The sequence below is a fragment of the Xenopus laevis genome, chromosome 1S, assembly GCF_017654675.1.
Source record: "Xenopus laevis strain J_2021 chromosome 1S, Xenopus_laevis_v10.1, whole genome shotgun sequence".
Taxonomy (NCBI): domain Eukaryota; kingdom Metazoa; phylum Chordata; class Amphibia; order Anura; family Pipidae; genus Xenopus; species Xenopus laevis.
The window spans coordinates 189,926,103-189,953,570 of NC_054372.1; the positions used below are offsets into that span (position 1 = coordinate 189,926,103).

At 41.0% G+C, this 27,468-nt stretch overlaps 1 protein-coding gene and 1 long non-coding RNA gene across 6 annotated transcripts in view; one reads left to right on the forward strand and one right to left on the reverse strand.

Annotated features, from left to right (window-relative positions):
* The window catches only part of nedd4l.S (NEDD4 like E3 ubiquitin protein ligase S homeolog), a 255,233-nt gene extending 234,352 nt beyond the window's left edge, over positions 1 to 20,881 (reverse strand). For 4 of the 5 annotated variants that reach the window (XM_018235316.2, XM_018235308.2, XM_018235302.2 and 1 more), the window contains exon 1: positions 20,647 to 20,875. In XM_018235316.2, the coding sequence (XP_018090805.1) occupies positions 20,647 to 20,685 (39 nt within the window). In that variant the 5' untranslated portion in view covers positions 20,686 to 20,875. 5 annotated transcript variants of the gene reach the window in all.
* A 1,340-nt stretch (positions 20,882 to 22,221) lies between these two features.
* LOC108707325 lies at positions 22,222 to 27,042 on the forward strand. The gene is made up of 3 exons (XR_001934271.2): positions 22,222 to 22,749; positions 22,918 to 23,308; positions 26,804 to 27,042. It is a non-coding gene; the product is annotated as an uncharacterized LOC108707325 (long non-coding RNA).
* The last annotated feature ends 426 nt before the right edge of the window (positions 27,043 to 27,468 follow it).

The window sequence follows — 27,468 nt, forward strand, 5'->3', positions numbered from 1 at the left end:
ATCAGCCTTTATAACTGATGACATCAGAACTCACCGTTTATAAGAATATAATTTACAAGATATTCGTGGCTTTTGTGTATTTTATATATATATCTATCTATCTATCTATCTATATATATATATATATATATACACACACACACAAGCACACAGATAAAGCTCTCAAACTTTAAGAAAACAATAACTATGATTATAACTATATATAATATAACTCTATATAATTATGATTTAGCCCATGTTTACCTATAGGACAATGCATATACGCTGTGCCCCTCTCACATTTTTATAAACACGACCTGCCCAAAGACAACAAACTATCCATTTTCTCTTTGAATTAGTCACAAAAACCAAGTTCTGTTAGCAACGTCAACTAACAAGCAACAACATACTTGGAAATTTTAGTTCACTTTTAACAAAGCAGCTCCTCCTTGACAGTACGTTTCAAAATAGGTACGCTAGCAATTTTCTTTTTAAATGTTAACTTTTCATTATATTTGTCTGTTAATTAAGCACTTAGGGATTCCTCAGGTTCTGTGGTATATCCAGTGGATGAGGGGGTCGAAGAGTTTAGCAGCATAAAGTTAGGATAAATCAGGGCACTGCGGCATTAAAGGGGAACAGTCACAAAAATGAAAATTTAATATAAGCTTCCTCATACTGAAATAAGAAACTTTCTAAATATAACCACTTTAATAATCAAGTTTTTCTTCACTATTCCTCTCTCAGCATCTGTTTCTCTTCATTCTGTCTTCATTCAGGAGTTGGGTGTCAGATAAATGATTCAATATATCTTATAGGGGGCTCCCTTTCCTAGCAGATCAATTAGAGCTCACTCAAATAACTGATTCCAGTACAAACAAAATCTAACAAAATAACTGCCTTTTGCACAAATCCTGCATGTAGAGAGACATGATGTCTGGTGAGTTTAATAGAGTGAGCTCTAATACATCTTCTAGGCAAAAGGAGCCCCCCTATAAGATCTAATGGATCTAACTGTCAATGATTATCTAACACCCAACTGCTGCATGAAGACAGAATGAGGAGAGGGATAGTGAAGAGAAACTTGACTTTTTTCAGAAATGGTACAGAATTTTTAATTGATTGTATTTAGAAAGTTTTTTATTTTAGTATGCTGAAGCGAATATTAAATTTTCGTTTTTGGGATAGTTCCCCTTTAAGTACTCCTATGCATGCCCTCATCTCTTCTGTCCCCCCCCCTGCTGTAAAAGTATTCCAGCAGACTGCTAATTATATCTTATGGACCAGATGGAGTTCTAGATTAGAGAGAATTAGGTCACCTAACTTCATTTATTTATGAGTGTATAATGTCCAGAGGGAAAGCACAGAGCTGCTATAAGCCGACCGCATGAAAAATACAAAGTACACAAAAACCATCAGTCTCGTGCAGCTGAAGGGTGCCGTCGAGTCCAGCGTTGCTTGCTAAAAATAAGATATAGGCACATTCGCTCTAAAATCTGTACTTTTTCTCCTTTCCAAATAAAATCTGCCAATTGGTGTGAGAGGCTTATTAAAATCATTGATCTTTCTCTAATGAAAACCACTGGGGAACTGGCTTTGTACTCGCTGACCTCGGAAACACAAATAAGATGAAATAAAATAATAATTAATCCCGGGAAGCCTTAATCATTCCCCCTCAGGAAGAAAATGAAAAGGAAGGAGATTTAAAAAGGAACACGGCAGTCTGAGGCTGATAAAATGGGGAGTTTGCTCAGCTGCTGACACATGGATAATGCCTGGTGGAAAAACTGATGCCTTAATTATAGCAATATAACGAGATTACTGATGAATGTTTTCGCACAGCGATTTCCACATAGCTACTTATTCAGGGATGGCAAATACCCACCCCTTCTAATTTCGACTACAATTCCCAGTATCAAAGGTAAAATTTCTAATTCATGTACATTTTTTTTTACTGTAATAAATTTGAATATACAAATTCGATTGGGAGGTTATTTAAGGAAAAATGTCTAAAGTCTAAAACTCAAACTAATATTACAGACTGAAAACTCGAATCGAATTTGACTAAACTCGAATTGAGTTTTTTTCTCCGGAAGAAACTTGAATATCAGGAAGGCTAAAAACAGCGCCAATTGGGTCACTGGACCTCTCCCGTTGATTTATACATAATCTCGGCAGCTTTTAGGTGGTGAATAGTCGAATTCGAATTATTCCCAGGGTAAATGTTTGATAAATCTCGATTTTTGGATTTTGAATTGAGTTTTGACCAAAAAAAGCCATTCGAAAATTCAAATTCTAATTTGCTATTCAACCCTTAAACTTTGTTAATGTGAAAACAATTGAGTACAGGCACGGGATCCATTATCCAGAAAGTTCAGAAGGCTGCCTCCCTTACACTTCATTTATCCAAATAATCCACATTTTTGAAAATGATTTCCTTTTTCTGTGTAATAATAAAACAGTAGCTTGTACTTGATCCCAACTAAGATATAATTAATCCTTATTGAAAGCAAAACCAGCCTATCGGGTTTATTTCATATTTACATGATTTTCAAGTGGAATTAAGGTATGGAGATCCAAATTACAGAAAGAGCCGCTATCTCGAAAACCCCAGGTCCACAGCATTCTGGATATCGAATTCTGTACCTTTCAAACCAATCATTTCCCAAAAGAAGGGTTTCTTTAGAGGAAAAGCATAAAAGCAGAGCAACACAAGTATGCACACAGCTCCTGGGGGTGCCAGTTATGGACTGTAATTGATTATTGGTAGCCACTATATGGACTGGGAGCTACAGGAGGCTCTGTTTGGCAGTACATCTGGTTTTTATGCAACTAAAACTTGTCTCCAAGCCTGGAATTCAAAAATAATCACCTGCTTTGAGGTAGAGTCCTGTGCGGGACCAATTTGTTAAACCCGAACCCGACCCGCAACCCGCACCCGCTACCCGACAGGAAGTGCTGTCATTGTAAACTGGAAGTGACATCATTAGAAGTTGGCATGATCAGAAAAGACCCGTGATCCGACCTGTGACCCGCAAACCCGGAGAATCGCCGACCCGCATCTATAGCCGATCCCGAAACTTCTATCTGCCACCCGCAGGGAGCAACATCCAAGGGGTTGGTGAGTAACATGTTGCTCATGAACTACTGGTTGGGGATCACTGGTCTAGAGGAAACATTATTGTCCTAGTAAATGGCACAAACCCAACATCCGTTCCTTTTTATTAGCCTGATTAGCATAAAAGCGATTTTTATGGCTGCATACCTTATACTAATTGCTAGGATATATAATTTAGCTAATTATTTCAGAGATGCCAAGTGGCCATTGAACTAGCTGAAAACTGCACTTGCTCTTTCACTATGTAAATAATATCTTTATAATGTTCTTAAAATCATTTTCTTTAATATAATTAATACTAAAATTGTGTCATAACATACGAATATATGGCACTGTATGAAGCTAACACAAGCTCACACCGCCCAAATAACGCCCCCCCCCAAACCCCTGTTTGTGTTTTAAAACGCGTTCTGATGGAACCAATAAATAAAAAACTTTGGAAAAAAAAAACAAAAAACGAAAATTGTGTCATAACAACAGCCTACGGCTCTCTGCTTGATATGGTACTGCCACCTTAGCGGGAAAGTAAAACCAATAGAAAATCCTATGTCCATTAAAGGAATTACTTGCCTCTCAGTACTTTTAGTACAGGTATAGGACCTGTTTTCCAGACTGCTTGGGACCTGGGATTTCCTGGATAACGGATCTTTCCGTAATTTGGATCTTCATACCTGAAGTCTACTAGAAAATCATTTAAACAATAATTAAACCCAAAAGGCTTGTTTTGCCTTCAACAAGGATGAACTACAGGGATGGGATCTGTTATCCAGAATTCTCGGGACCTGGGGTTTTCCGGATAACGGATCTTTCCGTAATTTGGATCTTCATACCTTAAGTCTACTAGAAAATTATGTAAACATTAAATAAACCCAATAGGCTGGTTTTGCTTCCAATACGTAATAATTATATCTTAGTTGGGATCAAGTAGAAGGTACAGGTATGGAACCTGTTATCCAGAATGTTTGGGACCTGGGGTTTTCCGGATAACGGATCTTTCCGTAATTTGGATCTTCATACCTTAAGTCTAGAAAATCATGTAAACATTAAATATACCCAATAGGCTGGTTTTGTCTCCAATAAGGATTAATTATATCATAGTTGGGATCAAGTACAAGGTATTGCAAAGAAAAAGGAAATCGCTTTGTAAAATTTTGATTACTTAAAGGAAAACTATACCCCCAAAATGAATACTTAAGCAACACATAGTTTATATCAAATTGAATGACATATTAAAGAATCTTACCAAACTGGAATATATATTTACATAAATATTTACCCTTTTACATCTCTTGCCTTGAACCACCATTTTGTGACTCTATCTGTGCTGCCACAGAGATCACCTGACCAGAAATACTACAACACTAACTGTAACAGGAAGAAGTGAGGAAGCAAAAGGCAGAACTCTGTCTGTTAATTGGCTCATGTGACCTTACATGTGGTTTGTATGTGTGCACAGTGAATCTTACGATCCCAGGGGGCGGCCCTTATTTTTTAAAATGGCAATTTTCTATTTATGATTACCCAATGGCACATACTACTAAAAAAGTATATTATTATGATAATGGTTCATTTACATGAAGCAGGGTTTTACACATGAGCTGTTTTACTCAGTATCTTTTAATAGAGACCTACATTGTTTGGGGGGTATAGTTTTCCTTTAATTATAATGGAGTCTATGGGAGACAACCTTCCTGTAATTCGGAGCTTTCTGGATAACGGGTTTCCGGATACTGGATCCCATTCCTGTATGATGTAGAGAGTAATACTCTGAGACAATTTGAAATGAATCTTCAATTTTTAATATTTGTGTTTTTTTAAGATATTTCGCATATTCAGCAACTTTCCAGTTTGGGATTTCAGCAGTTATCTGGTTGCTAGGGTTTAAATTACCTGCAACCAGGCAGTGGTTGCAGGTTGCTCTCTGAATGAGAGACTGGAATATTAATAGGAGCCTGATTAGAAAAATAAGTAATAATAACAATAAAATTGTAGCCTCGCAAAGGCTGCTGGGATCAGTGACCTGGATTTGAAAGCTGGAAAGAGCCAAAAAAGGATGACAAATAATTTAAAAAAACTATTTTTAAAAAATGAAGACCATTTGAAAAGTTGCTTAGAATTGTCCATTCTATTACAAAGTTAAAGGGGAACACCCCTTTAAAGGCACCTTTCTTTATATTCAGGATCTCTCCTATTTATTTTCCACTCTCTTATTCAAAGCAGTGTGTGGTTGCTAGGGTAAATTAGGCCCTAGCAACCCGGATTGCCAAAATAGCAAACTGGAGAGCTGCTGAATAAAAAGCTACTTAACTCAAAAACCGCAAATAATAAAAAATGAAAACCAAACTCAGAATACCCCACTCTGCATCACACTAAAAGTTAATTCAAAGGTGAACCACCCCTTTAGTACAAGATGTACACAAGGTATGTATTTATGTACAACACAGAAGGAGGCTTGTGGTGGATACCTTGTCTTCCCCAGAACATACAAGAAAACCACACGGCTAATGCTGCAAACATTCTCACAGCAGTTAGGCAATGAACGCACAACGGAATGAGCAATAAAAAAATGTTTTTATCGGTTTATGCAAAATTCAACAAAGGTTATTTTCTAGGAAATGAGCCACTTATTGCTGTGAAACATCAGGAAACAGAGATCTCATTCCGTTCCAAGGAAATGAAGTCAGGCGGCGGCAGCTCTGTACAATCTGCTATAGCAAAGCCCAGAATTAGGAGAGATTAATGAGAGCATGTAACCTGTTTGTAACAAAAAAATGTTGCCTTTCATTTTCCTTTCAACGGGAAGTAAAGGGTGAAGGCATAACCTGCTGTGAGCAATGAACATTCAGTGGAATATGAATCGGATTCTCTGCTGCCTCTGCCTTATGTAAAGCAATCTCATAGATGATCATAGAACCGCACCCCCAGTGGTGCCAGATGTTCTACAGCGATCTAGAGAAAATGAGCCCAGGCAAGCAGTACAGCTGCTCCCACTCAAACACATACAGCAAATCTGCTCAGGAGCAACCTCCGGACTCTTCTAATTCCTATTTTAGGTTGAAAGAGATGAAGAGAAAGGAGACACAGAGCAATGGGTTTTGGTCCGACTCCTCTCCAAGTTCTGCTTCAGTATTATGTACTTGTCACTAACATTACATACCTTTATAAATAAACACTTTCATTTCCAGAGCTAAAGTCCTGCACCAATCACTGCCATGCATTCAGTTGGTCCAACCAATGAGGTCCAACCCAATCCAACTTCAATTGCCTGCTGTACCCCTTAAAGGAGAAGGAAAGTCTTTGTGCACTTGGGGCTGACAAATGTTAGGCACCCCAAAGTGACTGTATTTACTTACCTGAAATCCCGGGCCTATCAGCAGAAAATTGCACAGGCTCAGGCAGGCCTGGACTGGGAGTCAAAATAGGCCCTGCCATTCCAAGTCCACAGAAGCCCAAACAGCCCCCTACCAGCCCAAACAGCCCCCTTCCAGCCCACTATATGGTTACTTTCTATGGAACCATACAGTAGCCCCTCTGGCATTTGCCAGAACCCACAGATTGCCAGTCCGGGCCTGGGCCCAGGGTTATACCAGTGAGCACCACGGAGCAATCCTCCTCAGTCTTCCTCTTTTTTCTTGTGCTGCCTGGGATTTCAGGTAAATAAATACAATCACTTGGGTTGCCTAACATTTGGCACCCCCATGGGCAAGATGACTTTCCTTCTCCTTAACTAATGCTAGAAATGTTGTACATGATGTTTTGTGCTTCTGTACCAGCCCAAGGCAAACACAGCCCTTTAGCAGTAAAGATCTGTGTCTCCAAAGATGCCCCGGTAGCTCCCCATCTTCTTTTCTGCTGATTCACTGCACATGCTCTGTGCTGCTGTCACTGAGCTTAGGGACCCACTCACAATATACAGTACACATAGAATAGAAATGTCACAATATAAGGCTGATTAGTAATTAATACACATAATTACTACATGGCAGCACAGAAACCAGTGCAATTAGCATCAGAATTTAATAATCAGCAAACCTGTAGCATCAGCTTATATTACAGCCAGGGAAGCTCATTTTCTGCTGGATAATTAGTGACGAGCCCTAAGCTTAGCTTCTCAACAGCCAATCAGAGCCCACTGAGCATGTGAGTGTCACAGACACTTTCCAAGATGGTGACCCCCTGTGACAAGTTTGAAGTCCTGGATCATTGCTGCTATTGACAAGCTGAAACTTTAAGCTGGTGCTTCAGAATTTAAAATATGGCATTTTTAGCCATATTCATTTTAAGAATTTAATTCTCCTTTAACAGAGTCCTGCAGTGGTCCAGTAAGTAAGGACACGTGCCTAGCCCGGATCTGATCTGACCTTCTGACCGGGAACCATAAGTGAAGTCACTGTAGACCACAAGCGACATTACTCTGGTGCCGATTCAGCAGGACATGGACACAAAATTGCCTAGACTACATGGGAGAGGATCAGTCTCGCACCTTAGCTGGGTGCCCAGGCAGGTTATGCATGGGATGCCAACTTGGTTAGGGATTAAGGGATTTGCTGTCCGAAACCCAAATGCTTTGCAGGTATTCCGTAGGTACCCGGCCGCAGGGGCGATCCGTGGGCTGCTGCCACCTGAGGCAGCAACTCCGATGCCGCCCACCTCTCCCGCTCCGCGCTTAAAAGTTTAGCGTCGGAGCGGGTCAAAAGGGGCGGTATCGCTAGTGCAATGAGCGTGTACTGTGCTTTCTGCACAAGCAGAGCCGAATTTTCGGTTTAAAAAATGGAAATTCGGCTCTTAAAGTTACAAGGCTCACCTTGCCTCATGGCAGGAACGGCCCTGCCCGGCCGGTTGCAGGACACTACCATAGATCTTTCAATATTGTTTTAAATAAGACCATGTTAACTCTTTGGTTCAGAGGTCAATATTTACAATTTGAACCAGTGTAGGGAAATATTAAAAAAAAGGAAACCCATTATCCAGAAAGCTCAGTATTACGGGAAGGCCGTCTCCCATAGATTCCTTTTCAAAGAAATAATTTATCATTTTAAAAATGTCCATTTAATAATGGTCATATATAACCTGGCTAACTGCCAGTTGATTCAGAGGAAAGCAAAAAAAAAAAAAACATTTGAAGCCTCTCCAATTTGCCTTAGAGAAAAAAAATTCCTTCCTGACTCCAAAATGGCAATGGGACCAGTCCCTGGATCAACTTGTACTATGAGCTATCTCCCATATCCCTGTATTCCCTCACTTGCTAAACACCATCCAACCCCTTGTATCAATGTATCAGCCTGTACCACTGATTCAGGAAGAGTGAGTGCTGGAAACCAAAACTGCATGGCATATTCTAAATGCGAAAGAATAACCCCCTCCACCCATGATTCAATGCCCCTTTTAACATAGTAAGTTAGGTTGAAAAAAAGACACATCCATCAAGTTGCGTCCAGGGGCGACGAACGCTGGCGAAGTTGTGCTAGCGTTAAGCACAACCCTTATAGTTATAATATAGGTGCAGACAGGGGGGCACAACATTAATTTTAATACATTAAAGGGCAGATTTATTAAAGTGATACTGACACAAAAAATGAATTTTTTAAATATTAATCTACATTAAAAGTTACCTATAGGTTCCATTGATCATTTTTCACTGATAGCTCTGCTTTTGTAAGTTAGTTGAAGTTCCTAAGCCTGACTGTTTTGCCAACCAAATAATCGAATTTGAATATAAAAACTTGACCCTGGGAACAATTCAAATTTGACTATTTGCCAACCTAAAACCTACTGAGTTCAGATAGAAGTCAATGGCAGAGGTCCATTGACCTATTTGAAGATGTTAATAGCCTTCCTGACTCGAGTTTGGTCAAATACGAATCAAATATTTGGATTGTCCCTTTTCGATCATTTCGAATTCAAACAAAATTTTTCTTAAAGAGGCAGTTCACCTTTAAGTTAATTTTTAGTATCTTATAGAATAGCCAATTTTAAGCAACTTTTCAATTGGTCATTATTTCATTTTTAAATTATTTGCCTTATCCTTCTGACTCTTGCCAGCTTTCAAATGGGGGTCACTGACCCCATCTAATATCAAATGCTCTACAAGGCTGCAAATTTATTGTTATCGCTACTTACTATTACTGATCTTTCTATTCAGGCCTCTCCTATTCAGATTCCAGTCTCTTATTCAAATCAATGCATGGTTGCTAGGGTAATTTGGACACTAGCAACAAGGCTGCAGAAGTTTCAAACTAGAGAGCTGCTGTATAAAAAGCTAAATAACTCCAAAACCACAAATAATAATAAATGAAAACCAATTGCAAATTGTGTCAGAATATCACCCTCTATAACATAGTAAAAGTTATTTCAAAGGTGAACAACCCTTTAAAAAAAAAAAATTTCACATGAATTCGAAATTCGTCATTTGATAAATCTGCCCCTAAGAAATGTCCCTTTTGTATTTTAACTGCCTTCTCCAATTTTTGGGAAAATCATTATTTTGGGGTTCTGCGGGTGGCAATTCTTTTGCTAGGTGTGAGCTCATGTGCAACACATACCCGCAGTTCTATTAGCTGTTATTCCTTCATGGCTGCCAGATATTATTTATTAATTGCCCCTGTAGCCCATCCAGCAAACATAAAATAACCCAACCATGAAACGTAATTTCCCCTAGGACAGGTCACTGTGGATACGCCAAGCAGGACTAGTTTGTGCAGGTCATGGCCCAGCACTGTGGATTGGTTATCTATTCCTTAGAGACTGCAAGGGACATCAGCAGCTTCTCACAAGCTTAAATCAGGTGCAGTGCCTTCATTCATCTGGGGAAAATGTTGTGAAAACTGCTAAAATCATTAAAACCACTAAAAATGTTAAAGAGGAGGTTCATCTTACCTTAAAGTGAACTTTTAGTATGTTTTAGAATGGATAGTTCGAAGCAACTTTACAATTGGTCTTCAATATTTATTTTTCATAGTTTTTCATTATTTGCCTTTTTCGTCTGACTCTTTCCCCCCCCCCATTTGTCAGAAGACGAAGGCAAATAATTCAAAAACTTTAAAAAAATATATAATGAATATATATATATAATGAAGACCATCTGAAAAGTTGCTTAGAATTGGATATTCTATAACATACTAAAATGTAACTTAAAGGTGAACCACCCCTTTAAAGGAGAAGGAAAGCCACAGAGGCATTTTATTGCCAATAGATTAGCTGCAATAGTGCAAGCTAGAATGCTATATTTATTCTGTAGAATGTTTTACCATACCTGAGTAAAAAGCTCTAGAAACTCTCTGTTTGTTTAGGATAGGAGCTGCAGTATTAACATGGTGTGACATCACTTCCTGCCTGAGTCTTTCCCTGCTCAGATTACAGTAGAGAAGGGAGGGGGAGGGGGAAGAGAAGCAAACTGAGCATGCTCTTACCCAGGGCAATGAGGTTTAAGCTGAAGGCAGGAAGTCTGATACAGAAGCCCATGAGTACACAATAGAAGGGAAGAAATGCAGTGTTTCTTTTGACAGGGGACTCAAAGCAGCACTACTTTGGGGGTTTACTGGTATATTTAGATGGACCTTTCTGATAAGGCTTACTTAGTTTTAACCTTTTCCTTCTCCTTTAATAGAAAAGGAAAGCTACCGAAGCAGTTTATTGCCAATAGATTAGCCACAAAAGTGCAAGATATACGACTATATTTATTCTGTAGAATGCTTTACCATACCTGAGTAAAAAGCTCTAGAAACTCTCTGTTTGTTTAGGATAGCAGCTGCCATATTAGCTTGGTGTGACATCACTCCCTGCTCACTTATAGCTCTGAGCTCAGATTACAGCAGGGAGGGGAGGAGGCGGAGAGGAGCAAACTGAGCATGCTCAAGCCCTGGAGGTTTAAGCTGAAAACAGGAAGTGTGATACAGAAGCCCATGAGTACACAATAGAAGGAAAGAAATGTGGTGTTTCTTTTGACAGAAGACTCAGAGCAGCATTACTTTGAAGGTTTACTGGTGTATTTACATAGACCTTTCTGATGAAGCTTACTTAATTTTAGCATTTCCTTCTCCTTTAAAAATGCAGTAAAGAAAAGATGAAGGCAACTGCAAAGTGGCTCTGAAAATTGTCTTGTTTAATTCCCTATTGTGCCCAGTTTCTCCTATAAGTAAGAGCAGACACAAGAGGAGACATACATTTATATGAGGATTATGCTACATGCTTTAAACAATGCTCATTGCCCATTCTACTATGGGAGCAGCTTAAAGGCATATCCAGAGTGTAAGTGGCTACGCAAGACTGGCTCTAGAACCCCGTGACTTGTGTCGGGCACACATTTCTCAAGACAGATTCCTGCCAGGCCATGGAGTAATTACCTTTGTTTATGTGCGTCGGGAATGACTGATCTGATCTAAAGAACATAGTTCAGTGAGATAAACACCACTTGGTACAACTATTCACTGAGGCAGTAACAGCACATATTTTAGATTTAGTTGCTTGTTTAACCACTTCCCTACTGTAAATCGCAAACTGTAGTGTGACGGCTGCCAGGTACAGACTTTTCTGTGCCATGTTGTTTGAGAACTAGTTGGACAGCAGGATCAAATCACACCAGAGGGGCTGTATAAAATGCAGTATACAAGATGAAAATTTAATTTAAAGGGGTTCATCTTTGAGTTAAAAGGATACTGTCATTTTTTAAAAAAAATTCATCAGTTAATAGTGCTGATCTAGCAGAATTATGCACTGAAATCCCTTTCTCAAAAGAGCAAATAGATGTTATTATATTTCATTTTGAAATCTGACATGGGGCTAGACATATTGTCAGTTTCCCAGCTGCCCCCAGTCAAGTGACTTGTGTTCTTATAAACTTCAGTCATTCTTTACTGCTGTACTGCAAATTTGAGTGATATCACCCCCTCCCTTCCCCCCAGCAGCCAAACAACAGAACAATGGGAAGGTAACCAGATAACACAAGATAACAGCTGCCTGGTAGATCTAAGAACAGCACTCAATAGTAAAATCCAGGTCCCACTGCGACACATTCAGTTACATTGAGTAGGAGAAACAACAGCCTGCCAGAAAGCAGTTCCATCCTAAAGTGCTGGCTCTTTCTGAAAGCACATGACCAGGCAAAATGACCTGAGATGCACCTACACACCAATATTACAACTAAGAAAATACACTTGCTGGTTAAGGAATTAATTTTTTTTATTGTAGAGAGGCTGGAAATTGGCGATTTTATAACATACTTAAAGGGGAACCATCCCTTTAAATTAACTTTTAGTATGTTCTGAGACAATATGCAATTGCCCCTCATTTTTTGGAAACTCTGGTTCAGAACTTTAGTAATTGCATGGTTGCTAGGTCTAATTTTCCCTAGCAACTAGACAGTGGCTTGAAAGAGAGGCTGGAAGATGAACATGAAAGGGTCTTAATAGAAAGAAATCTTTTTGATATCTTTAAGTTGTTCTGCTGAAAATTTACTTTTAGTATGATGAATAGAGACTGCTGAGACTATTTGCAATTGGTTTTCATTTTTTATTTGTGGTTTTGAGTTAATTCGTTTTTTATTCAGCAGCTCGGCAGTTTGCGATCTCAGCAATCTGGTTACTAGAGTCCAAATTACCCTAGCAACCATGCATTCATCTGAAAAGTAGCAATAATAATAAATGTGCAGTCTTACCGAGCATTTGTTTTTAGATGGGCACAGTGAACCCCATGTGAAAGCTGGAAAGTGTCAGAAGAAAAAGAAGCTAAAAATTCAAAACTATAAAAAAATGAAGACCAATTAAAAAGTCGCTTAGCATTAGCCATTCTATAACATACTAAAATGTAACGTGAAGGTGAACCACCCCTTTACCATACTAAACTTAGCCCCTTTAATAACAAATAATAATATCCAAGTCCTCCCAATACAATTTGGTCCACAATTTAGCCATATTTACGATGCCTGTGCATATTTTAGCACTAAATAGGGAGTAGGACAACCAGGGTAATTATGCATATGGAAATGACTGGCTAATAAAGTACATTAGGAGCCTGTCGGTTGTGAGGCACAAAAGCCCTTTCAGAGCCAATTACAACCAAACAGCTTCTTGTTGAGGAACCTAGCATTAAAAGGTTAAATTCAGAAGGATAACATCCATAAGCTAACTGATGAGCCAGCCCTACAGACAGCTAAAAGCATTGGCTGAACCATCAAATGAACCTGTTGCAGAGAAGCTTTATTGATTTTGGGGCAAGAATTGCAGATTCCAGCTGAAAACCCTGGGTAATGTTGCATTGCTTTACCTTCCACTCTAAGACACTTATATTATATATATATATATATATATATATATATATATATATATATATATATATATATATATATATATATATATATATATATATATATATATATGGTTTATAGGAACTAAGAGATAGAGAACAGCATGAGCAGCACTGGGTTTGGGAAAAGCAGAAATACAGGTTGTGGCAGTGGAAATGTTTGTGCTGTGAGAGTTCAGCATGTTTTAGCATTTAATGATATCCACCCATGAGTACGGCATTCTCTTGTATAAACCGCAGAGATCAGCCCTGGGCAAAATTCCTGGTGCATTTTAGAAGTGTCAGGGGGTCAGAAGAAGCAAACGCTTATCTGACGTTTATATCTATAGCACAAGAACAGAGCAAGCATTTCCTGCTATGGGCACTTTCCCAATAAAATAAATTACGTCAGAATTATTACCCCAGAAATCATCTTGCCCTCATGTTACATTGCGATTTGCCTAAACTGTGACAGGAAAACAAAATTCCAAAAGTATCGTGAAAATGAAAATGTAATACACAGTAAACCTCATCATACTGAAATAAGAAACTTTCTTAATTAAATCAATTAAATATTCTGCATAGTTTCTGAAATAATCAAGTTTCTCTTCACTATCCCTCTCTCAGCATCTGTTTCTCTTCATTCTGTCTTCATGCAGCAGTTGGGTGTCAGATATTCATTGACAGTTAGATCCAATATATCTTATAGGGGGGCTCCTTTTGCCTAGAAGATGTATTAGAGCTCATTCTATCAGACATCATGTCTCTCTACATGCAGAATTTATGCAAAAGGCAGTTATTTTGTTAGATTGTGTTTGTGCTGGAATCACTCAAATGAATCTACTAGGAAAGGAAGCCCCCCTATAAGATATATTGGATCATTCATCTGACACCCAACTGCTGCATGAAGAGCGAATGAAGAGAAACAGATGCTGAGAGAGGAATAGTGAAGATAAACTTGATTATTTCAGAAACAATGCAGAATATTTAATTGATTGTATTTAGAAAATTTCTTACTTCAGTATGAAACTTATATTAAATTTTCATTTTTGCAATAGTTCGCCTTTTTAAACTGCCAGTCATGTCAAAACTGTTACTGGCATAAAAAAGCTGCAGAATGCAAACAATGTAACGGCGACATATATGCATTCCATGCAAAAAATGGGGAGAAATATGTTGTTGGAGCAGCTGTGTGGCATGGCAGCCAGAGGGTTAATACCTCTCCACAGTCATAATTCCTGCAGTCTCTACATCCAGGCAGTATACATGGGTGATCTGATTGCATATTGTGTGTTACCTCTGAGTCATTTCTGCACATTTGTGTTGTACTGAGTCACTCTCACAGGAGTGGGATACAGGAGTGCGACCAACAGGCAAAGATCACAATAACCCACAAAAAAAAGAACAAACCTGTAAAACAGGAAAAACTTGATCTACCAACCGGAGGATTTTTAAAACAAAGGGAAAAACACATTTCAATCGGGTCCATTACCTGGAATGCTTGGGACACCGATCTTGCCAGATAAGAGATCTGCATTTTTGAGAATCAGGTCTTACATACTAAACTACTACAGGTACGGGACCTGTTATGCAGGATGCTAGGGACCTGGGGTTTGCTGGAAAACAGATCTTTCTGTTATTTGGATCTTCATACCTTAAGTCTACTAGAAAATCATGTAAACATCACAGGCTGGTTTTGCTTCCAATAAGGATTAATTATATCTTAGTTTGTATCAAATACAAGCTACTCTTTTATTATTACAGAGACAAACAAAAATAATTTTTTAAAAAATCTGGATTATTTGGATAAAATGGAGGCTATGGGAGACGGCCTTCCTGTAATTCGGAGCTTTCTGGATAACAGGTTTCCGGATAACAGATCCCATACTTGTACTAGTTATATTTAGTTATTTAGCTCCCATGAAGCAAAGTGAACTGCCTGTTTTTTTTCTGGATAATAGGTTTCCTGATAACAGACCCCATATCACACATGCATACAATTAGAGAGTAACATGAATACATGGTTATGATGCAGTGTAGTGCTGCGTTTATTCAGTGATTATATTCTGACATATTTAACAGTGCTGCACCAAAAAACTAAGGCAAATGTATATTAGGCACCATGCCTGCGACTACAGTTGCTCTAACTGCTGGTACTTAAAAGGAAAAAAAAGGGAGGGGACTGCTAGCTTCTGTGTCTAGAAGTCTCAAGGTATTGGTGTGAGTAGTTGGTCCAGCTGCAGGAGGTGCCAGAGTGCATGAGGCCTGGCACAGAGTCTGCCAGTGATAAGTAGGGATGCACCGAATCCAGGATTTGGTTCGGGATTCAGCCTTTTTAGGGTAAGATCACACTGTTAGATTCGGAGAGATTTAGTCGCCCGGCGACTAATCGCCTCTTCTTTGAGGAGACTAATCCCCCCCAACTGCTTCTCCCTGTCTTCCACCTACTAGAATGAAAAAACGCCTGCGAAGTCGCCCAAAGTTTCCTCATGAGGCAACTTCCGACAATGAATCGCTGCGAGTTCATTCTACCAGGCAGAAGACAGGGAGAAGCAGTTCGGGGAGATTAGTCGCTCCAAAGAAGAGGCGATTAGTCGCCGGGCAACTAAATCTCCCTGGATCTCTCAATGTGACCCTACCCTTAAGCAGGATTCGGATTCAGCTAAATCCTTCTACCCGGCCGAACCAAAACCAAATCCTAATTTAGGGGAGGGGAGGGAAATCGTGTGACTTTGTGTCACAAAGCAAGGAAGTAAAAAAAAATGTCCTCTTCCCACCCCTAATTTGCATATGCAAATTAGTATTCGGATTCGGTTTGGTATTCGGCTGAATCTTTTGCAAAGGATTCAGGGGTTCAGCCGAATCCAAAAAATGGATTCGGTGCATCCCTAGCGATAAGTACATTATACTGTGGCTACCATACAACTGGACTACAGGTATGTACGGGTATAAAGCCCATAGGTACCCAGTCATTCTGCCACGGAGCTGCTACTCTGCTACTTACTCCATGTATGCTGCAATTATAAAGAAACCACAACTTTCTCGGACAAAATGAAAAAACAAGCAGAAACACAACAATAATTCATATACAACAAGCAGTATCAGTTCACCTTCAAACACTTTTTTCAGTTCAGTTATTTCCAGAAATAAAGACCTTTTTCAATAGCTTTCCATCTTTTATTTGTTATCCTTCTCCCAAACTTGAAGTGTAAAGTTTAATGTTTGTGTCTCTAGCGTTTCAGTCTGGCAGCTCAGTGAGCATCTGAAATGTTACAATTTGCTACATTTAGTGGCTACTAAATTTCTCAGTAGTATCTGTGGAATATTAGCAACTATTGTCAATATTGTAACTATATCAAGTCTAACAGTTGCCTTTAATGAACTCAGAGATTTTGCTCAGTAGAGACAAAGATAACATTTGTATCAACTAAATTTATCAGTTTAGAACAGTTACAGAGTCAGTGACCCCCCTTCCCAGAGCTGCTTTAGGGCAGATACACATGCTGCGATTTGGGGCGACTAATCTCCCCAAACTGTCTCCCGCCGTCTAGAATGTAAATCGCCGGCAGGATGGCACTCGGATCTCTTCGTTTTCCGAAGTCGCCTGAAGTTTCCTCGTGTGGCAACTTCAGAAAAAGCGTTCCAAGTGCCATCCTGCCGGCAATTTACATTCTAGCCGGCGGGAAGGAAGTTCGGGGAGAGTAGTCGCCGAGTCAAAATGTGTGTCTCTGCCCTAAGAAGGTTAAAAATGTAACTTTGCACTTCAGTATAAGAAAGTAATTGCAAAAGGTCTGTATTTCTGGTGAACAATCTAAAAACAACTAAACTAAACTGAAAAAGTGTTTGAAAGTGAACAACCCCTTTAAAGGGGAGACCCCATATTAATGGAGACACTGTGTTGTCATATCAATAGAGTTAACAGTTAAAAGGCAGCTCTTGTATCAACAGAACATTCATTCTCTGCATATTAATACATGAACAGGTGCTGCTACAGTGCTTTCCTATGTTGAGGCCTTCTCTAAGAAAAGCCAATAATGCAAAGAAATAGTAGAAAAGGTGTATGCTACAGGGCTATGGATGAATCTTAGTAGGAAACATGGCAGCTCCCACTCCCAGGAGTGCTCAATCTGCAGTCCTCCAGCTGCTGTTCTACAAACACCCCACCAAGAGATGCAGGGAGTTGAAACTGGAGCGGTTTGTTAGTTAAGCTTCTCTGCGCCAGGTTTTATTGTTGCTATTACCAGTTTGTCTCCTGCAAACAGTGCATGACTATGACTGGGTAACATCAAGTCTTCTTTCAGCATTAACCCTGGACCTCTGCTTTCTGTGGCAGAGCAAAGTGCATTCCTTTCCCATCCAGTCACATTCTGCTGTGAGTAATGGAGATAAAGATCCACAGGACAATCAGTCTCTCTCTCTCCCTCACTGATTTGCGGGAGCAGACACAATTAACTATTGGGAACAGTGGCTTGTTTCATTGGGCTGCTATATGCACAGTAGCCTACACAGTATAGTCTGTGCCAGGCACAAGGATCAAATGATCCTGTTGTAGAGTTGGACACCCAGGGCCCTTCAGTACCAGCTCTCTGAGGATGCTGGGAGATGTGTCCTTTAGGAATATGCAGTATCAGGGCAGGTAGAGACAACAAACTGCATAGGTTTTTGTTCAACAAGAGGCAGCAAGTACGTCAGTATTGAGGCCAGTCTGATACATCTCACCTAACAAACAACTCCTAGGGGAACAGCTACCAAGATATGGGGCTCCCCTAGAGTACCCCGAAGCAGTAAGAGAAGGCCAGTTACAATGCAATGTTTTGCTTAGATATGCCTAATCTGTATATATGTATACAGGTATGGAATATCGTTATCCGGAAACCCGTTATCTAGAAAGCTCTGAATTAAGGAAAGGCTGTCCCATACACTCCATTTTATCCAAATAATCCAAATTTTAAAAAATGATTTCCTTTTTCTCTGTAACGATAAAACAGTAGCTTGTACTTGATCCCAACTAAGATATAATTCATCTTTGTCTGATGCAAAACCAGCCTATTGGGTTTATTTAATGTTTACATGATTTTCTAGTAGACTTAAGGTTTGAAAATATAAATTACAGAGAGATCCGTTATCCAGAAATCCACAGGTCTCAATCGTCCTGAATATATATATATATATATATATATATATATATATATATATATATATATATATATATATATATATATATATATATATATATATATATATATATATCTCTTTGTTATGAGCTATGGGGGTTGCATTGGGGGGGTCCCAAATGTAGACCTCTGCCCAATGGAATACAGGTATGGGACCTGTAATCAAGAAGGCTCAGCACATGGAGCTTTCCGGATAACGGATCTTTCAATAATTTGGATCTTCATACCTTAAGTCTAAAGAAAATCACTTAACATTAAATTAAATTTTGCTTTCGACAAAGATGAATTATATCTTAGTTAGGATCAAGTACAAGCTACTGTTTTATTATTACTGAGAAAAAGGATATTATTTTCAAAAATTTGAATTGTTTGGATAAAATGGAGTCTATGGGAGATGGCCTTTTTGTAATTCAGTTCTTTCTGAATCATGGGTTTCTGGATAATGGATACCACACCTGTATTGATTTGAGTGTAAATACTGCTCTGCAATCTCCTGCTATAGGTAAAGGGCCACGTCACATACATAATCTACATACAGCCTAATCTCTGACAATGTTATTAAGATTAATATACAAGACTCGTGCTCTGTGGTACCCCCACTCAGGGTGGCTACATACAGATAAAGGGTAAGTGCCACTCCCATAGTGAAAAAAAATCACGTTTTCAAATGAATTTCTGCAAAAATGTCAGTGTTTGGCTGAAAAAGAAATGCCCTGCAGGAGCCTCACCTACAACTCCCAGGCGCACAAACACATACCATGTGCACTGAGCATTCCATGGGCGTCACACACTAACCATGCAAGCAAATGAGCAAGTTCACCTAGAGCTGAAACCTCGGGCCACCTGAAATCATTCAAAAATCTGTGCCCCCCCCCCCCAAAAAAAATCATACAGGTTGTCAGCTGTGCCTGTTAATTCTGCATTCAGGGAACTGGTTCTGAACCTGGCACTATAGGTGGTATAGGAGGGTTCTGAATTCCGACACCTGTGATTCAGACTCATCCCCCCCCCCCAGTTGGTTTAGTAAAACTACTCAGACACTGGTACTAAACAATAAGCGGCCATATAAACTCTAGTATGATGCCAGCCTGCGGAACTGACATATCAACATGCGTTACAGAGAGCAGGCATCATCCCCATACTGAAGTATCAACTGTGTGCCAGGCTGATAGGATGCCAACCAAGCCCAAGCAGCAGTATTACTGGCATGTCAATGAACATTTAAGCAGTATTATTCCTGGGATGGTGACCAGCTCTAGGCAGTCATACAAATGCCAGCACTACAGATGGTGCACCAATCTGCATCAACAAGCAGTACTGATAGGATGCCAGTCTTCCCACACCAGGGTACTGATGGGATGTCAGCCTTCATGCCCCAGTAATACATACAGGGTGTCAGCTTCACCCCCATTAGCAGTTAAGATGGGGTAGTAGACCTCTCTGATCTAGAGAGCTGAGGGACAGCAGTCTCTCCTTCCCAGCAGTACTTATGGGGTGCCAGCCTTCCTGGCCAGCAGCACATACAGGGTGCCAGTCTCACCCCGCCAGCAGTTAAGATGGGGTACTAGACCTCTCTAACCTAGAGAGCTGAGGGTCAGCAGCCTCTCGTTCCCAGCAGTACTTATAGGGTGCCAGCCTTTCCCAGCAGCACATACAGGGTGGGTGCCAGCCTCACCCCGCCAGCAGTTAAGATGGGGTACTAGACCTCTTTAACCTAGAGAGCTGAGGGACAGCAGCCTCTCGTTCCCAGCAGTACTAATAGGGGGCCAGCCTTTCCCAGCACTATCTATAAGTCACAGCATGCCAGGAAGCCTTAGCTATCAGCACTGGTGCCAATGGCAAAAGCTACTATTATAGAAGCCACAGTAGGAGACGTCAGACAAGCACAGGGCTAGTTAGTTGTAGTTATGTATGGGTGCCCAGGTGGGTCATTCCCAACGCCTCAGTAATAGCAGAGTGCCAGTAGGAGAGGCTGCTGGGAGATATAAGTGACACGGAGGAAGTGTGGCCCCTTGAGCTGCAGCTGAGGTCGGACAGTATCTGTAGGGGTCGCCGATGACAGACAAACAATAAAAGAGACACAAAGCCCGGACTTACATCGTCTTCTGAGAGTCCATAGATGGGTTCAGCCGCCATGGGGAGAGTTGGGGTGCAATTTCCCCTAATCCTTTGCGCAGACGGGAGTCAATAGGAGGGCGCTGCTCAGCTGCCCGTCACTAGGGTATAAGGTCCGATACAGAGAAAGAGCCGGGACCCTCCGCTCACACGATGTCCCCCTGATCCCTGTCAGACACAGTCCCAGTTTCTCACACAAACGCGCAAGAGCCCCGCCCAGCCCGCGCCAATCAGGAGCCGCCCAGCACAGAGAGGGCGGGGCCACAGCTCGGGGACGTTCAATGAAAGAGGGGCGGGGACAGGCTCCTGGGAAGTTGGTTGAATCAGTCAGGGTCATGTGATCTGCCCGGACACCCTCTTATTTATTATTATTCTTCTTCTGCTCCGATCAACCGGAAGTGTGGGAGGTGTAGTAGAAGAACAACAACAGCAGCAGCAGCAGGCGGGATGCAGGTTGCTGTAGTCCGATAAGAGCAGGTCGGATGTACCAGTGTGTGAGGCGGGAACTGAGCGCAATGTGCAGCCTGTCTGTGATCCAACAGCGCCTTCTGCTGAGAGACACAGAGAGACACAGAGAGACACAGAGAGAGGGGGAGGCGTCTGTGTCAGGAAGCGGTGAGATTGCTCTGTTATACAGATAGCTAGAATCTCAGCTGCCATAAAGCAGGGCAGGACTGCTGCTTCCAATGGGGATCAGATAGGATCTGTGCAGCCACTGGGACAGAATGTTCTGTTATACAGATAGCTAGAATCTCAGCTGCCATAAAGCAGGACAGGACTGCTGCTTACAATGGGGATCAGATAGGATATGTGCAGCCACTGGGACAGAATGCTCTGTTATACAGATAGCTAGAATCTCAGCTGCCATAAAGCAGGGCAGGACTGCTGCTTCCAATGGGGATCAGATAGGATCTGTGCAGCCACTGGGACAGAATGCTCTGTTATACAGATAGCTAGAATATCAGCTGCCATAAAGCAGGGCAGGACTGCTGCTTACAATGGGGATCAGATAGGATCTGTGCAGCCACTGGGACAGAATGCTCTGTTATACAGATAGCTAGAATCTCAGCTGCCATAAAGCAGGACAGGACTGCTGCTTACAATGGGGATCAGATAGGATCTGTGCAGCCACTGGGACAGAATGCTCTGTTATACAGATAGCTAGAATCTCAGCTGCCATAAAGCAGGACAGGACTGCTGCTTACAATGGGGATCAGATAGGATCTGTGCAGCCACTGGGACAGAATGCTCTGTTATACAGATAGCTAGAATCTCAGCTGCCATAAAGCAGGACAGGAATGCTGCTTACAATGGGGATCAGATAGGATCTGTGCAGCCACTGGGACAGAATGCTCTGTTATACAGATAGCTAGAATCTCAGCTGTCATAAAGCAGGACAGGACTGCTGCTTACAATGGGGATCAGATAGGATCTGTGCAGCCACTGGGACAGAATGCTCTGTTATACAGATAGCTAGAATCTCAGCTGCCATAAAGCAGGACAGGAATGCTGCTTACAATGGGGATCAGATAGGATCTGTGCAGCCACTGGGACAGAATGCTCTGTTATACAGATAGCTAGAATCTCAGCTGTCATAAAGCAGGACAGGACTGCTGCTTACAATGGGGATCAGATAGGATCTGTGCAGCCACTGGGACAGAATGCTCTGTTATACAGATTGCTAGAATCATTCAGCCATAAAGTAGGCCCCTTTCCCACCTGCTTATATATGTATGCTTTTACCCAACACTTTTGAAAATGATATATTGCATTAAAGCACTTGCTCCTCTTATCTCTAAGAATATTATTCCTGGGGGTAATTCCAGTACAGTCCAGTGCCAGCTGTATGCCTGTCTCCCATGGAACAGTGCCTGGCCTGGAATTGAACAGAGTTGTTCCTATGGGAATACAGAAGACGGGCACACTCCTGCAGTACAAGAAGCACGATGCTATTAAAATAAGATTTGAAGCAGAAACGGATCTGGCTGATCCACAAAACCTTCCCTCAGTTCCAGCCCTGCATTGGAATGTTATTAAAGAGTCCCCTCAACGTCTAGTATTCATGGTGGGAGCAGCAATGTACACGTAAGTCAAAGCTGTCGGCTTCTCTCCAACATGGAGTTCCCCAAAAGCAATATTTGAATGGCACATGAACAACCCCTTCACTATCCTCCAAGCAGTAACCCGTTGTGCATGTATTTAGGGATTTGTGCCTGTTTTGTGACATTCTTTTCTATGTTTTTTTTTCTCCAGGCAAATTTTTTTGTAGCTTGTTGGAATCATTCAGAAGTGTCGGCAGTCGCACAAATCACAGTGTATTTATTTCCTGGTGATCTCCATCCAGGGATGCAGAAGTGAATGGACACGTGGGGCAGGAGCCTTGCACAAGGAGTCGACTGATAGATAAGTGGAGAAATAAAAACACCACTCTTACTGTATATACACAAGTTTAGATGTGACCCAACTGCGACTCTACATTTTTGCATGTGCTTTTCTTTTTTGCATGTTTCAGAGAGAATCCCTGCCACTCTCAGATGTGCCACTGATATACCAACAGATATACATTTATAATACACAAAGCCACGAATATCTTGTAAATTATATCCTTACAAATGGTGACTTCTGATGTCATCAGTTATAAACGGTGAGTTCTGATGTCATTTCATTTGAAAACATAGTTTTAACATTAAGGGAAAAAACTCATCAAAAAACAAAACATGGATGAAGCCAACTCAATAAAAATTATCTCATCGTGACGTGCAAATTAAGGGGTACAGATTTGTACTTGGCTGGAGGGATGCCAGGAGAAAACCCAGTGGGCCCTACATTTCCCACCACTGATTGCGACCACCAGGAGAGAGTTACAGGTGTGTGGGGGTTGGCATCCAGTGTCCAGTTGTTTGGTGGTGGTAGGTCCTGGGCACCCCAGTCTGGCAATGAAGGGGTAGGTGGGGGGACCTACATACCTCCCACCACCCTCCCCTCATGAATAGAGCACTGCTAAATGCAGCCAACTCTGTTTTATGTGTGGGATGCAGGTATCTGAACTCCATTTTGGATCACAGAGATATGCTGCAAGTAGGGATGCAATGAATCCATTATTTCAGATTTGGCCGAATCCTTCGAAAGATTCAGCTGAATACCGAACCGAATCCTAATTTGCATATGCAAATTCGGTTACAGTTTAGCCCCGCAGAAGGATTTGTCCGAATCCAAATCCTGCTGGAAAAGGCAGAATCCCGAACCGAATCCAGGATTCGGTACATCCCTAGCTGCAAGATACAGGGCAAAATGCAAAAACCATGGCAGATTGCACCTGTATATTCCACCCTGCCTCTTACTTTATAATAACGCCCTATGCACCACAATTTGGATGAGTGTGTTGGCTATTACTTTTAGGTTAGGCAAATCAGTGCAGTGCAACCTGTTAATAGTATTTAGACAGCACTCCAAAAATATATATAGATAGTAAGTATAATGTAGGGCTGCAGCGAATCCAGGATTCGGTTTGGGATTCTGTCAGGATTAGGCCGAATCCTGCCCAGCCTAACCAAATCCTAATTTGCGTATGTAGATTAGGTGCAGGGAGGGAAATCGCTTGACTTTTTGTCACAAAAGAAGCAAGTAAAAAAATGTTTTCCCCTTCCCACCCGTAATTTGCATATGCAAATTAGGATTCGGTTTGGTATTCGGCCGACTTTTTCGTGGGAGGTTCGGCCGAATCCAAAAAAGTGTCTTCGGTGCAACCCAAGTATAAAGTTTAGACAAGAAGAATTATGATTTTCCTGCAACCGTTGGTGGCAAGAAAGATAATTTGTTTTCAATACAAATGTGTTTGAGCTGAATCGTCAGATATACAGATAGAAACAATAGAATTCTACCTGTATTTGACGATTCAGCACCAACAGTAGCTGATGTTTGGGTGCCTTCAATGGAGTTTTGGATGGATGCCACATTACAGAGGGTCAGGTAAGGAGTTGTGAGGAACTGGAGCTGACAGTTGTAGATAAGTGTAGCAACAGGATTGTAGTTAGTGGGAGCGCTAGGGTCAAGGTCAACTGATTTTTTTAGGGCAGTGACACGCCAGGATAAATCGCTGCTTCTCTGGGCAACTAATCTCCTGCACTCTCCAGTAAAAAGCTTTCCCATAGGCAATAATGTGAATCGCTGGTGATAAAACCCATGTGTCGCTCCAGTCTCCCAAAATCGCTTGAAGTTTCCTCTTGTAGCAATTTTGGGAGACTGTATCAACACATGGGTTTTACCACTATCTATTCACTTTATTGCCTATGGGAAAGCTTTTTAGGATTAGGCCACACTGGGCGTTTTGGGGAGATTTGGTCGCCTCATCTTTGCAGCGACCAATCTCCCCAAACGCCTTCCCTGACTCTGCCCCGGCTAAAATGAAAAAACGCCGGCGCTAATCACATGCGGCGATTCGTTTTCCGAAGCCGCCCGAATGGAGAGATTGGTTGCCGCAAAGACGAGCTGACCAAATCTCCCAAAACGCCCAGTGTGGCCTACTGGAGAGTGCAGATTAGTTGCCCAGAGAAGCAGTGATCTCCTGGTGTGTCACTGCCCTTAGAATGTAATGAGTACTTGTGTGAATGAGGATGGAAAAATAACAGAAGAAAACAAAAGCTTAATTAGTTGGTTAAAGATGGAGATTGAAATCCAGATTTTATTCTTTGTATGACAAAGGTTCAGATATTGATCGTTTGTTTCAGTGTAACCATCTAAAACTAACCATTCAAATGAAAATTATAGGATGGAAGTAGAAAACAAATCAGACAATGTCCTGGCCATTAATTAACAGACAGTAATCATACCAAAGTTATGCCCTTGAAATAGTAGTGACCGTCAACCATGGCTATAATCATGGCAATACATGCAAAGATATTATTGTTACCCAACAGAAATTTTCTCACCTGTCCAATTGACTAAACCAGCCATTGCCATGGTACAAAAATTGTCTGGATGATTATTTGGAGCCCACACACGGTCCAAAAATTGTACAATTACATCTACACGTCTATGCGCAGCAGGTCAAAACATACTGGAAAGATATATCTCTGCTGCAAGTTATTATATACTCGTTATTGTTTAATGGAATGCTGGGTCGGATGCCCTCTATGTTGTCTTTAAAAAGCTTTAGGGCTATTCATGTTACTTTTGGGAAATGCATACTGGATAAACAGTAGATAACAGATAAGTACTACTATAGTTTATATAAACAAGTAGCTGCGAAGCCATGGGGGCAACCATTCAAGCACAGGATACCCAGAATATAACAGATACGTACTACTATAGTTTATATAAAAAAGCTGCTGTGTAGCCATGGGGGCAGCCATTCAAGCACAGGATACACAGTAGATAACAGATAAGTACTACTATAGTTTATATAAACAAGTAGCTGTGAAGCCATGGGGGCAACCATTCAAGCACAGGATACCCAGAATAAAACATACGTACTACTATAGTTTATATAAACAAGTTGCTGTGTAGCCATGAGGGCAGCCATTCAAGCACAGGATACACAGTAGATAACAGATAAGTACTACTATATTTTATATAAACAAGCTGCTGTGTAGCCATGGGGGCAGCCATTCAAGCACAGGATACACAGTAGATAACAGATAAGTACTACTATAGTTTATATAAACAAGCTGCTGTGTAGTCATGGGGGCAGCCATTCAAGCACAGGATACACAGTAGATAACAGATAAGTACTACTATTGTTTATATAAACAAGCTGCTGTGTAGCCATGGGGGCAGCCATTCAAGCACAGGATACACAGTAGATAACAGATAAGTACTATTATAGTTTATATAAACAAGCTGCTGTGTAGCCATGGGGGCAGCCATTCAAGCACAGGATACACAGTAGATAACAGATAAGTACTACTATAGTTTATATAAACAAGCTGCTGTGTAGCCATGGGGGCAGCCATTCAAGCACAGGATACACAGTAGATAACAGATAAGTACTACTATAGTTTATATAAACAAGCTGCTGTGTAGCCATGGGGCAGCCATTCAAGCACAGGATACACAGTAGATAACAGATCAGTTCTGAAGAATCCCATTGTATACTACATATCTTTCTGTTATCAGCCGTTTATCCTGTGCCTTTTTTCAGCTTTTGCCGCAAGTGAAACTTCGTTTTCAAGAGTCTGTCCTGCTGCACCTTAGGAATTGCGATAGGTGACTTGATAGACTGTAAGCTTATGGGCAGTCACCTTTACTCCTTGTATGTGAAGCTTCTTCATTTTTTTCTGTATCTTTGTGCCAATACAATTTTGTACTGTTTCATGGCTTCATGATTTACAGTATTCACACCTTCCATGTAAAACAAAATAAAATATGCCATGAAACAGAGAGGTACTTTATTTATATCTGAAATGCTTCAGCAATCCTTGCAGTATGGAAATTGCTCATTTTATATATTGTTTTATTGAGGATTGTACAGAAATGGGGCAGATAGAGAAACGGTCTGATATAATTATGATAGTGTAAGGGATGTCTGCTGGCGCTCCGGTCTGCTCCGGCGCCATGGACAAGATGACGGCGCCCAGGATATCCATGTGGCACATTCAGCCGCCAATGTGTCAAAACGTGTGTAGCGTCATGAGGCCGGCGTGTCAAGACGTGCAACGTTAACGTGCAGCATCATCACGCTAGTTTGGCACGTAACTCTGCCTATAAAAGATGCCAGAATCTTGCAGACCTTGCCCAATTATAGGTTTAACTTATTGTGTTCCTGGGTGTGAATTACTTACTTCTTGATTCCTGTTTTTGACTTCA